This window comes from Ictidomys tridecemlineatus, chromosome 10 (assembly GCF_052094955.1).
Source record: "Ictidomys tridecemlineatus isolate mIctTri1 chromosome 10, mIctTri1.hap1, whole genome shotgun sequence".
Lineage (NCBI taxonomy): Eukaryota > Metazoa > Chordata > Mammalia > Rodentia > Sciuridae > Ictidomys > Ictidomys tridecemlineatus.
In genome coordinates this window covers 109691487-109705533 of record NC_135486.1, presented here as the reverse complement: position 1 = coordinate 109705533, position 14047 = coordinate 109691487, and the positions used below count along the sequence as shown (strand labels likewise).

Sequence of the window (14047 nt, the reverse complement as noted above, 5' to 3'; positions counted from 1 at the left end):
ACAGAAAAAGCAGCTATGGCGACAGGCGTCCAGTACTGAGGCTCTGCCGTCCTGCAGGAGGCGGGGGTCACTTGGCCTGGGCCTCCTGACTGCTGTGGTACCTGGGCCCAGGACAGCTGCCCACCCAGTAACATAGGGCCAGTGGGCTTCCTGGGAGACGGGGAAGAGTCGCCTCGTGTTTTTTGTTTCCTCCTCTTGCACAAGGATTTTTTTTTTTTTTTTAATGTAAATCTGAAGTGCAAAGGGACCTGAAAAGGAAACATCCGTTGCGGGGTGGGAGTCCTGTAGGGACTTTGGGGAACAGACGGTGGATGGAGGAGCAGTGGCTGGCTGAGCAGGACCTGCTGCCCTGGGCAGGACTCAGCCACTCCTCCCCAAACCCCAGAAATTCAGGACCAGCCCGCAGATGCGGGGGGGGGGGGGGGGGGGACCTGGGATGGGGAGTGGCGGGCTGGCCTCCCAGGTCCCCTTCCTTCCTGCCCACCGCAGCAATAGCTCCTCTGCCTGACCGACCAGAAAGTTAATCTCAAATCTGGAGCCGAGAGCGCTGGTCTGGAAACACCAGGGGTAAAACTTGGAACATGGGGCTGGGGTTGTGGCTCAGAGGTAAAGCGCTTGCCGGGCACACGTGAGGCACTGGATTCAATCCTCAGCACCACATAAAAAATAAAAAAATTAAGATATGGGCTGGAATGTAGCTCAGTGGCAAAGCGTCTGCCTTACATTCACAAAGCCCTGGGTTCGACCCCGACCAAAAAAAAAAAAAATTGGAACAAATCGGCTTAGGATGAGCAGGGTTCTCAGTCAGCCAATCCCCACTTCCCACCCAAGGAGAGGAAACCAGAATCTTCTGTGGAGAAGCCAAGTGGTCCCGGCTGCTGTCTGTGGCTGACCCACAGGCGTGCACAGCTCCCTGCTGATGAGTGAGTGAGGGCTTTATTCCCAACGTGAACTGGCCATGGAGGACCCCAGAGCTAGAGGGACAGTAAACAATGGGGACAGTAATCAGGAGATGATGTGGGGAACAGTCCACTGTTATTCAGATAAGAGAAGATACCACAGTCATAAACCAAGATTGGGAGGGTGCTTTATAAAAGGACCAGGCAAGGAACTTTAAAGTACTCTTAGAAACTTCAAATATGACAACATAGCTTAAAAGTACTGTAAGAGTTGGAACATAAAGTTGAGGATATTCGTCAGATGTAGAACATAAAAACAAAGGGGAAAGTCAGAGAGAAGATAAAATGATTAGAGAATAAATCCAGGTTGTGTAAAATCCTCATCAGAGTTCCAGAAAGAATAAGACAAATAAGACCAGGAATATTTTCCAGACTTAGAGGATTTGATTTTCCTTATGGCTAACATCCCCAGTGTCCAGTAAAATAAATGGAAAAACACCCACACTGAGGCAGAACAGTATTCGGTTTTACAACATAGGGATAAAGAAGTGGCTTCCAGAAGTAAGCTTTAAGAGGAGACAAAAGACACAGAGGAAATGACAGATGACTTCTCAGTAGCAAAACTGAATGCTATATACCAAAAGGACTTAAAATCCGCATACTGTAGTGGCATGGCCACATCAATGTTTATAGCAGCTCAATTCACAGTAGCTAAGTTATTGAACCAACCTACGTACCCTTCAATAGATGAATAGATAAAGAGAATGTGTGTGTATATGTAGATGGTGGAATATTACTCAGCCATAAAGAAGAATGAAATCATGGCATTTTCTGGTAAATGATGGAACTGGAGACTGTCATGCTAAGTGAGATAAACCGATCCTGAAAAAAACAGAGGCCAATAGTCTCTGAAATGCATGTGGATGCTAACACACAATAAAGGGGTGGGGGAGAATAGAAGGTCTTTGATTAGACAAAGAGGAATGAAGGAAAGGGAGGGAGAATAGGAAAGACAGAATGAATCAGATATAACTTTCCTATGTTCATATATGAATACATGATCAGTGAAACTCCATACCATGTACAACCACAAGAATGGAAAGTTATACTCCACGTGTATATAATATGTCAAAATACCCTCAATTGTCACGTATAACTAAAAAGAACGCATTAAAAATTTTTTTAAAATGCTAAAGACCAGAGCTGGATCTTTAAAATGTAAGGAAAGTTGTTCAGGCTTCTTATTACACTCCAAACAGAAAGATAAAGGTAATTTCAGACACATGGGACACGAACTTACCTCTCGCACAACATTTCTTAGATCAGTTGTAGAGACTGTTCTCCTGGAGAAAGGAGGGGAGGAGGGTGTGGACCCAGGTAATGAGAGCTCTTAACCCAGGCAACCAGAGAAGGACACGCAAGGCCACAGGGGGACAGGCTGAGCAGGAGGACAGAGTCCTTGGAGGGGCTCTGGGGGGAATGGAATGGAAGGTTAGCTGACAGTTTTATATATTTAGAAACAGTGTTGGTACGTCTTTGCTAGACAGCATGGGGGAGAGCTGAAGATACCTAGAAAACGGAGCATGGCAGGCAGGGGTAAGAATCAGACAATTATTGATCTCAGAAATAAGAAAACGGCTTCACCAAGAAATGTAATCTTTAGTGCATTCTTCAATAGTGACCAATATTTATAAAGTCATATTAAGCTCTGACTATTGATTCACCAGAACATTGCCATGTGATTATCTAGAAGGACTGAGAGAGGGAGAGTAGAGTGGTGTGGAGAGCTAGGTCCTCGTGGACTGTAGGAAGAAGCCAGTTACTGTCTAAAATTGGGAAATCAAAACGTTCTGGACTCTGGTGACATGCAGGAGAAAAGACGCTTGGCTGGAAGCATTCTGGAGCGAAGGGTGAGGATGTGGAAGGCTGAGGCGAGCTGGTCACTGCTCGGTGACTGTCAGTCTCCACGAGCTCTCTGTTCCCGGTAGCAATCGAGAACCTTTTACTTCTGTAGGGTGTGAAGAATCTGTCCCGGATGAACGTCGGGTAGTACACACCTGGGGAGAAGAGGCAGAGAGATTCCCCTGGTCCACATGGGATGGTCAATGCTGTGTAGCTCATTGTTCCCAGATGGACCAAATACAGTGCCCCTGTCCTCCCCTCATAAAGTCCACGCCGCAGAGGTCATCTGCCTGTCTTTCAGGCTGTCCTGGAAGGTTCTATTCATGGGGCAGCCCAAACACTGCCCTTGACTGTGAATGAAGTTCAGGTAGCGGGTTGAGCAGCTGAAGCCCGTCTCTTCACACTAGAGTGACAGCGATTAGCAATCCACTTACACCCAAGAGGGCACCCTCGCCTCTGGGCCACAGTCCCGTGGGGCATGGCAGGCTTGTGAATGCTGTCTGCTTGCTCCGTTTATAGTAGGTTCCAGGCAGCCCTTGCACAGGTGAGAACGGCCAGGGTTACACACGCCTTGCCACCTGCTCCATCAGGTAAGAAATAATGGGCTCTTCATGATTTTTAAGTCCATATGCGTGACTTTGGGGGCGCGACTGGTAAGCATACACAGGTATCCAAGGCCACACAGTGGCAAAATCTGAAGATTGCTTGGTCTACTGTTTATTAATTTTTTTGCTTTGTTTGTTTGTTTGTCAGAATGTTATGGAACAGTTTAACCCGGGACTACGAAATTTAATAAACCTAGGAAAAAATTATGAAAAAGCTGTTAATGGTAAGTCTGTTTTTCTACATTGATCAATGTAAAGCCCATGTAAAAGTTATTCAGTAAATAGTTTACTTATTTTTAAATGCTTAACATTGAATGTTTAAAACAATTTTAAATGGCAAAATTAATTGAATCTACAAAACTGTGCAGTGATAGTGCACGATGACTTTAGTGTGTTTGAAATGAGCGAGTTGAACTGGAATGCAGCGACTGCCGGCTCATTTTAACCTTCAAATCGGGCTTGGTTGACATGGCTCAGTCTTCTACATCATTGCCCTCAGTGTGTTTTTTCCTTTTTAAACCAAATTCTCCGTGGACTAATAAACATATAAAGTGTGTATTTAAAACATTATGCATGTTCATGTCCTGCACACAGGAATTTTTCTGCTTTTTTTAATATCAAAGATTTTCTTGCCTTTAAATGTAGCACTTTTGGAAATAACATGAGAACTAGTAGTTTTAGTCCAAATGGAAAAACATACAGAGTTTGGATTTAGATTCTCATTTCAAAATAAACAAGCTTCTCATTCATTTAAAAATAAACTTGAGTGTTGACATTTGCCTCTCTGTGAACTAGAGTTGTTCACAAACTCAAAGTTTCATTGAGAAAACTGATATGCAGGTAAGCATGTGTTTCCCTGCTAAAAAATAGATGCTATTATAATTCAAGCATAATCATCTTAAGATCTTAAGGCGCTGACAATCACCACATTCTGACATGGTCAAGACAATTCTTCCTGTATGGCTGGTGTTACCCACCCATCCCAAATACCCACACTCTGGGTTCACCACCTACCCTGGTTCACCAGGGCCGTCAAGAAACATAAGTAAAAACTTTAGTTTCCAGTGGTTTAAATCTGAAGAAGTCTTCAGATCAAGTTTCAGCCACTTCAGATCAAGTGGCTTTTAACTTACCCCTTCCTTCTCTCTTCCGCCACACCCCACCATGCTCCCTGTTGATATTTCAAAAATAAACCTGTGGCCTGTGTCCCTTAGCAGAGGCAGCCCAGGAAAGGGGGATGTGCTGGCTGGACTGTGGGTGTGACAGGGAGCATTGTTGCTGTAGTCATCAGAGAAGGAAACCGCTTCCTTACTTTGTCACTGAGCTTGCTTTGCCTGACACTTTCAGTGTCAGGAAGGGCAGCAGGTCGGGGACCCCCGGCTCCCTGACCCCCAGCCTCAGTGCCGTCTGCAGGCGCCTTACCCCCTTCAGAGGGCAAGAGCCTGCCTGGCATTGCTGTCTCTCCCTGGGTGGTTGCTTAATCACAAGCCCCAGAGTCATTGCTGTAGACGTCCTTGTGAAGGAGATCACTGTGGCCCACAGAGGGGGGGTGTTTTTTTCCCCTGCCTCTCTGAAGCGGAATTGCAAGGCAGGTCAGGGAGCTGCCCACAGCATGGCGTGCTGCCAGCAAGACTTCTCACTTTAACACCTCCTGGAGAAGATTCTCTAATTCACAAGCATTCCCCGAGTTTCTGCAGTCCATCTGGCCGTAGTTTTGCCAAAGCCACTGAGAAATTTAAATATTTATAAAATTGTTGGTGGGGATTTGGTGTAGAGTTGAGGATGCCGGCCAGATGTGTAGTCAGCTGATTATAAAGTGGAGAACACTGAATGAATAAGAGCTGTGTGGACACCGTGTCCCAGGAGGCTGGTCAGCGGGGGCTGCTGTGGACTGGAGCAGGCAGGAGGCCATGCGGGAGCTGCGCTGGCCAACAGATGTTAAACTCCAACAGGCGCCCGCAGTGTCACTCAGAAAAACAGTGTCCAGGCCAAACCCTGGGTCCAGCCGGCCTGGGTGTGGCTGGTGCGGAATAGGTGGAAGGGCTGGCTTGTGTATGCATTTGAATGCACCATAGTCACCGTTGCTGTACAACAAGCTGTCCTCAGACTTGTGGCTTTGGACAGCAGTTTGTGATTTCTTCTGTGAAGGCAGGACAGTTCTCAGACACCTGGAACTCACTTCTGCAGCTGCAATCCGCTGAGCCCCAGATCAAGGCTGGGAACTGGACTAGCTCTCTCCTCACGAGGTCTTTCCCTTCAGTGAGACCACACTGGGTCCTCACACCACAGCGGTGGTGTCCCGAGAGTATACGCACCAATACCTAGCACCAATCAAGCATCTCTGGTGCTTGTCGATGCCACACTGGTCAAAGCAAGCAAGTCACATGGCCAACCTACCTTCAGTGTGGCTGGGAACCACACACAGATGGAATTCTGGGAGGTGTGGTTCATTGAAGGCCATTACAGTAAAAATCTACCATGATCTCCAGGGAGCATGGGTTTACCCTACTGGCCAAGGGAGGCCATTAAAGGCTTTTGAACAGGGCAAGTAACTCAACAAAACTATTTTAAGGAAAACTTAGCTGTTAGAGGTATGTATGTAGTTTATCTAGTTTGATGAAATAGTTTACCAGCCACAAAAGTGGAACAAATATGCCTCATTCCTTAAACAGTTAGTAGAAACACAATAAGAATTGTGTTCCCAAAAGGAGGCAAAATTATTAAAATGTTTTATTATTAGTTCTAGATACATTTATTATATACATAATTTTATAATATATATAAAATTTTATAATATAGATATTTTTTTGCACTGAGGATTGAAACAAGGGGTACTTAACCACCAAACAGCCACATCTCCAGCCCTTCTATATATTTTATCTAGAGACAGGTTGCTGAGGTTGGCTTTGAACTTGTGATCCTTCTGCCTCAGTATCCCGAGCCACTAGGATTACAGGCGTGCACCACTGTGCCCATCGAGTTATATAATTTTAAAGTTAATTTTATCATAAAAGCAAATATATTTTTTTAAGACTAAAAAGATTACATGGCTTTAAATGTAAGTCAACAGTTAATGAAATTTTTTGATTTCACACAGGGATGCAAACCAGAAATTTTGTTTAAATATTGTGCAATCCTGCATGCCGTTCTCCCACTAACTGGCTTTTCAGCTTATCAGTACTTTACAATTTAAAATCTTCATTCTAAAATACATATATTAACTTGACAGTTTACTGGTCATGCACCATGTTTTGAGGTAGAGTCACTGTTTTCTCATCCCATCTAAGACCAGAGAGTCAAAAAGCACCACAGTTTAGGCCTGAGGAAGTGGAGTTGGAGCTGTGTGGCTGTCTCTGACTCACCGCTGACCTTGGGGACCTCCAAGGATATCTCACCCCACTCCCCTTCACATTCCCATTGACATTATAGGGTAGATTAACCAAGTAATGGCTTGAAAAGTCATATAAATGGTAATTGCTATTGTTCTTTTTGTAATTATGCTTTAAGTTTATCCCCAGTCATATAAAATAATTGTACAGCAGAACACTGCATTTCCTGAACTTCTGTACAGACATAGTGAATGCTGTAACTTAAAATTTTTAAATGTCTATAGTAACAGATAAATTTGTCATAAAATTGGGTTATTTGTTTTGGCCTTCAGCTGGACCTGATGTAACTCTCCGCCCCCTCCTACCATGTGTGTAGGGGTGGTGGTGCTGGGGATCGAACCCAGGACTTTGTGCATTTGAGGCAAGTGCTCTACCAACTGAGCTATACCTACCCCCATGGGTGGCTCAGTGGCAGACTGCGTGCCAGCATGTGTGATGCCCTGGGTTCAAATCTCAGCACCGCATACAAATAAATTTTTTAAAAATTCATCAACAACTAATTTTAAAAAAATATATATATGTGTGTATATATATATATGTATATATATATGTATATATATGTATATATATATATATGTATATATATATGTATAATTTTTTTAACAACTTTAACATTTTTACTAGGGCCTTTCCCAGCTATCTTTAGAATAGTTACACAAATGTAGATGTTGATACAACTGTGGTCATTGTGTCTTTGATATGCATCTGGTTTTGTTTTCTTCAAAAATAGAATATAGCCATCTTTACATTTAATACATATATATTTTTAAATCCACTCTTTAAGAACATGCTGGTTATGAAGTAGGCAAAGCAGCTGGGATACCCTCTCGTTGTCCTCTCGATAAAGGCGGTGACTGGACAGGGGGTCCTTTGGGTTCTAAAATCCTGCCATACCTAAAGCTACAGGAGAAGCCAGTTTCTATGTATGAAACTAATCTTTATATTAAAGTAAAATAAATGATTTTCTCCAAAATCACCCTACCTACAAGGTATCGTGGCAAGGCCGGCTTGTCGAGCACCTTCCTTCTTAAGCTGCACTTGCTGTGGCCCCTGTCACCGGCAGCCACGTTTCCCCCTCCTCTGTCCTAAAGACTGAACCCAGGAAAGCTGAACCACTGAGCTACCTGCCTGGCCCTGGGTAGAAATTTTTAATTTCAAGACAGGGTCTTATTGAGTTGCCCAGGCTGGTCTCAAACTTGCAATCCTCCTGCTTCAGCCTCCTGAGGAGCTGATACTACAGGTGTGGGCCCCTGGGCCCAGGAAGCAGCTGCCATTTTTTCATCGATCACTCTCGTCATTAGGGCATTTTATGGATGAACAACCTCATTTCAGAAAGGATATGCAACTTGTCCACAGAAGTCATGGAGTCATAGTTTAGTCTTCAAAATCAGTTTGAAGGGGGAAATGTTTTTAAAATAATTAGAACCCAGCTCATATGACAATAAACATTTTTCTGTTTCTGCCAAAAAGGGAGGAGGAGCATTTTGTTTTGTTGGGTTCTCCCCCCTAAATAATTCTGTTTTTTTGGGGGGGGGTGCTACTATATTTCAAATTTCATAGGTTTCCCCTGGTAGCAAATATGCTGGCTCTTTGTGATTTCAAATGTCTTTTTTTAATAGGAAAAAAACCGTACCATCAAAGGACCAGGTTCTTAGACTCCCCACTCAAGTCCTCCTAACTAATAATGTTGCTGACCCGTAGTGCTATAGAATAACCATCTGGGAAAAGAGTTTTCGCTGGAGTAGGTGTGTTCCCAATCCTGATTGGGTGTCGGGCACATCTGCTCTGGAACTGGTACTAGGAGTGGCCAGGGCCTTCTCTGGACCTCTGGCTCCTGTTGCTGAAGTTTCCTGGGCTGGTCCCAGGTGAGGATCTGATGGGGCTCTGCTGTGGGCAGAGGCCACCAGCACAGCCATCAGGCATGAGTCCCGCCTCCAGGCCACATTTGCCATAGCCAGGAGGGACCTGGGATGTTTGAAAGGAAATTTGTGTCAGTTCCTCCTTTCCTTGTCTAAGTGACGATTTTGTGTGTTCCCTTTGCTGTCTAGCTATGATCCTCGCAGGAAAAGCCTACTACGATGGAGTGGCCAAGATGGGGGAAATTGCCACCGGGTCTCTGGTGTCCACCGAGCTGGGTGAGCCAACCATCCATTATTCAGAAACCTAACTTGTCATCCTGGACACCCTGATGAGAAGGTACAGGGTGGCTGCGGGCACTCCATGGCCTGTGGCAGCAGAGGCTCAGTGGAGGGCAGGCTAGGCCCAAAGCCCGGCTGAGCAGAGGGGCTTCCCTGCAGCCGGGGAATCCTGGCTCCTGCTCTGGCCTCTCACCCTGGCCCGAGGTTCAAGCCTGGAGCCTGACCTACATTCTGAGCTGCAGGAGGTGGGCGAGCCGCGGCCTGGCAGGAGTGCTTCCTGAGTCACCGAGGGAAACGGGCTCTGCGTGGCACTTTTGGCTCTTGCAGCTTCCACGGTGGCTTTCGGTGGTGACTTTTCCGGTTCTGCTGGTATGAATCGATCTCCTGTGCAGCGGTGGAGGGTGGCCACACCCTGGGCCGCAGGCGGGGGAGCGGGTTTCTATTTACAGAGCCACTTGGCTGTTGCCATCGCTGCCAAGAAAGGTCCGTTTTTTTATAGCCCGGAACGTCGCCCTCATTTTCAAAACAGTCGAGTGTGTTGTATTGTATGAGGGGTAAGATTTCAGCCTCAGAGTGTTTGGAAACATTCAGAAAACCAGAAGGAAAGGACAGGAAAGAGGGGTCTGTGGGTTTGAAGAAGTGTCTGGGACATGGGGAGGAAAAGCAGAGGAGCGCAGGGTCCCAAAGTCAGCCCAGCCCAGTGGCCCCGAGTCCTGAGGGCCTTCAAGGTGGTTTCGAAACCCTTACCATCAGCGGCCACGATGGAGTGGGGCCAGCTGGGCGAAGTCCGTCTGGGCTCATGATTTCTGGCGCTTCCTTAAGCTGTAGGTGCACAGGTGAGCTGCAGCCAGTGTGATGGGGCCTCATGCAGCTGTGCACAGTGGCTGGACCCTAGCTTGAGCGCTCTAGGGACTGACCTGGGGCACCGCTCCAGCACCCGCAGCTAACAACACACAGACAAAAAACCCAGGACATTTGGGGGAATAGGTAGGATGATTGTAAGGTTCCAGACAGGGCGAAATTAATAAGAAACGTCCCATTTGTGTCATCAGGGGAAAAAAAACAAGTGTGACCCTTACATTACAACATATGGCACTATGACTCACTGCCATTCAGGGTGCCTTTTTAATGTTTTATGGGTCCTGCCACTGTTTAAATAAGACTTCGGCTCCACACCTTGCTTTATCCAGCTGTGAATCAACTATTTCCACAGCAACAGTGTTGTTATAAACATGGCTTGAAACTCCAGTTTCAGTAAGGAAGATGTTTTGATGGCGAAGTTTCTTTCATGTGGATGTGTGTCTTATTCAGAGGGAATGGAAATAACTTTGTCTTCACGTTTTTTGTTTCAAGATATCCTTTTGCTTGTATGCACGGCCTCACAGTTACTAGCTTTCCACGGGGCTACAACAGTTCCAGGATAAAATAGCACATCAGTATGGAGATGATGATTGGGAGGCTGATATTAACTTCTTTTGACTTGCAAGTTTTCATTTCGTTGTGAATGAAATTTTAGACTAAAATACCATCCTGCATCTGTTTAAATTCCCTATATAGAAGAGTAGTGGCAACTAATTTAAAAAAAAGTGGAAAAGGTACACACATTTTTCTTGTTTTCCAAGAAGATTTTATTGTGTGGTTATTCCTGCCTTTCAGTGTTGGTGATCATAGTTTGATTGTAAATCTTATAAACTTTCATTCACTGTGTCTTTTTTTTATTTTAATAGTGTTCTTTGTTTTATATACCTTTATTTATTGTTCTCTGGTGTTGAGGATTGAACCCAGTGTCTCACACATGCCAGGCACACGCTCTACCACTGAGCTACAGTCCCGGTCCCTCACTGTGTCTTTTGGGTTGAAGTCCACTAGTAAAGCCAGAGCTGCCGCAGAACCATGGCTGATTTCTAGCTGTGGATATTCCCATTTACACATTCCAGCTGACATTAGTTCTCCCATTGCTCTGTGAATAATTTAGGATCCTTTTGCCTAAAAGTAACAAAGTATACAGCCAACAATGATTTAAGCAACAGCATGCTGCTTGTTCCACATAAGGCCAGGAGTAACAGGTTCCCAGTTAATCTGGGGAACCTAGATTATCCTTATCCTCAGCGTCATGCCCATTTCCTCATTCATGGTACTAAGATGGCTGCCAGTCTGAGCATCACCTCTCTTCCTATATTCTCCAAAAGCAGGAAAGGGGATTTCTTCTCAGATGTACTCTTTTACAAAGGAGGAAACCTTTGCCCAGAAGCCCCAGCACACAACCCCTCGGGTCTCATCTTCCAGTTTGGATCACACACCCACGCCCAGCTCCCAGAAAGCCTTCCCTGGCATGTTAGCCAAGGAATGCCAGGGAGGAGAGGGCACAGCTGTTAGGAGATGGCCTGGTGATGGCCCCACATCAGGCGTCTGGCATGAAAGGTCTGTTTCAACAGCTTCTGATGGAAGGAAAGGAGCTACACCAGCATGCCCTCTAGCAGGACCTTGCGCTTCTGAGCTCTGCGTGTGTCTGGTTGGGTGACATTTTTCTCCCATGTGGCTGGGGGGTGCGTTACTTCCTCCAGAAGGCCATGGCGGTCCTTCCTGGTCTGCCCTGTGTGGAAGCAGGAATTCTAGTGCGGAGGCAGCAGGGCATGAGCAGCTCTGTGTCCTCCGCCCTCGGGCTTTCCCCAAGCCTCCTGGACTTGTCCTCATGAGCGCACATCTTCCTCATGCCACCCTCTCCACTGGCTGCTGCTATGGGTCCCTGCGCTCTGGGACAGCAGCGACCTCACGCAGTGCGCCTGCGCTTGCTGAAGCCGCTTTTTCCTGTGAGTGGCCCCAGCTGGCTTGCGATCCGAGGCAGCAGGAACAGCGGCCAAGTGCTTGCTCTGCGCGGGGCCCAGTATCCTCTGCGGGCAGCGCTGGCCTTCAGTTCTCGCCGCGGCCCTGCGGGTGGAGTGGAGGCAGCTGTGGCGTGGCCTCACAGTGAGGCTCCAGAGCCAGCGGCTCGCCCCACCTGGGTCGCCGGTACTCAGAGTTCTTCACCCTCGAACTCTGGAGCACTTCGCTGAGGCCAGGGGAAGAGGAGAGGCCAGCCGGGAAAGGTCACTGAAGAGGAAGAATATGGAGTCCCAGTGATGGAGGTCTTTTTGAGAAGGAAAATGACAGGTTGTTTGTTGTTAATGGCAGATTGGGGCCAGCAGGTGTGGTGATTGGCAATGACCAGTGTCCGTAGAAATGATCTCACTAGGGTCTTGACCATAAGCACCAGATGTCTGGGGGTCAAGGAGAAGGGAGATTCCAGAGATATCGGCCACACCGAGCTGTGGGTCCACCACCTCATTCCCCCCAGCCTCCCCCCCTCAATGAATTTCTCCAGATTGTGCACAGGTGCAGCATCCCTCTGGGAGGTGATAACATGATGGTCACCAAGTTTGGGGTGTAAGAAATAGCCTGCAGGGGTGACCACCTGGACTCTCTTATCCCCAGCATGTGCTTCCCAGCCAAGCAAGGTGGAGCAAGGCTTGCAGAGGCAGCCACCCTGGAGCTGAGCAGGCATCTGTGCACCTGGTGGAGAGCACACCCTGCCCAGGAGCCCAAGGAGGACCCAGGAGTGAGGCCCTGTGCGTTTTACTTTCCCCTTGGACGGCTAGGGAGTGGGCCACCTGGGCCTGCATTGCTGCTGTCAACTGTGGTGCAACCTTGAGCTTTATTAGTGGGCCAGCCAGGCATAAAGGACGGATGGCCACAGCCTGAAGACGGATGAGGCAGTGAGCCTGTGGCATCCAGAGTATCAAAGACCAAAGACACCCCAGTGCTGGTCCACAGTCTCACAATTAGTTGAGAATTTCAAAGCAACATCAATTTTTTTTCATCAGCATTACTCTCCTCTATAAAGCAGGTGATGTGAATTTGTAAGAATATGCACTTTTCCTTGATTTTTTTTTTTTTAACTGGGGAGGGAGCCCAGGGCCTCACATCCTAGCCAATACTCTGCCCCAAGCTGCACCTCCAGCTCTTTCCTTGATTATTCTTGAGACAGCTGTTCAGTTCTCTCCATTGTATCTTTGTTTTCTGTTTCATGGATCTCTGTCTTTGAGGTCACTCTTATTCTTTTCCTAATTTCTCAAATGGCACACTTACTGTGTTAATTTTAAATATAGCAGTCCTGCTTTTCATTGTAATGAAGATATCTCTGCAAATGGAAACCACGTTGTCATTCTTGATATTTAATGGAGAAAGTTATTATTTTGTGACCTTTAAAAATGTTTGTCAGAATGTTTAAAATAGTCTTATTTATGAATGTATAGGGAAGTAAAAAATAATAGAACTAATATTTAATTAGCACACTGTAATTTAAATAATTAGAAACATTGCAAATTAAAGTGCTTTTATAGGTAAAAAGTTTATCAAGTAATTTTAACTACACTGCCTTCCCATACAGCTTGGAACGTGGAGTGAGCATTTTCTCTTTGCTTTAGCACAGTGTCATACTCTCCTAAATTTGGATTGTTGAGACATAAAGGGAAAAAAAATCAACTCAATTTTTACTCTTCTCCAGCGCAAACACTTATATGACCAAACCCTATACACCAAGCAGGCAATTCTGCAGTGAACTAGGTGGGGTGTCCTCTCTTTCAATTCAACTCTGTCGTTATCTACCTGGAGATAGTAGCAGACCCCTCTGGTTGAGGGCTCAGTCCCCCAACTTCAGAGCCAGTCACAAGTAATAAGTTGTTACCTGTTCTCTGGCCAGGTGGCTGTAAGTTGCAGTTCCCACTACCTCCTCCTGAGTTTGACTCATTTGCTAGAGTGACTCACAGAACCCGGAAACACTTATTACCTATTTATTGTAAAGGATACTGTGGAGGTACAGACAGACACACTTAGGGCCAGGTGGGACAGGAAGAAGTGAGGAGCTTCTACGCCCTCCCCAGACGCACGGCCTGTAGGAACCTCCTTCTGTCCCGCTGCTGGAAGCTCCCAGAGCCCAGTCCTTCTGCGTTCTTAGAGAAGTGATTGATGAAATTGTTGCCCTCCCCTAGCAACCAGCCCCTGCTTGAGGGATGCAGGAACCCCTAGCCATCAGTCAGCTCATGGGCACACGAAAGACACGCAGCTCCAGACTGGGA

At 46.4% G+C, this 14047-nt stretch overlaps 1 protein-coding gene and 1 non-coding gene across 3 annotated transcripts in view; one reads left to right on the top strand and one right to left on the bottom strand.

Annotated features, from left to right (window-relative positions):
* The window catches only part of Baiap2l1 (BAR/IMD domain containing adaptor protein 2 like 1), an 89458-nt gene that overhangs the window by 20313 nt on the left and 55098 nt on the right, over nucleotides 1-14047 (top strand). For both annotated transcript variants that reach the window (XM_013364920.4, XM_078023715.1), the window contains exons 2-3: nucleotides 3555-3630; nucleotides 8844-8930. In XM_013364920.4, coding sequence (XP_013220374.3) covers nucleotides 3555-3630; nucleotides 8844-8930 — 163 coding nt within the window. The remainder of the gene's footprint in view (nucleotides 1-3554; nucleotides 3631-8843; nucleotides 8931-14047) is intronic.
* Trnal-caa (transfer RNA leucine (anticodon CAA)) lies at nucleotides 7115-7188 on the bottom strand. The gene has a single exon. It is a non-coding gene; the product is annotated as a tRNA-Leu (tRNA).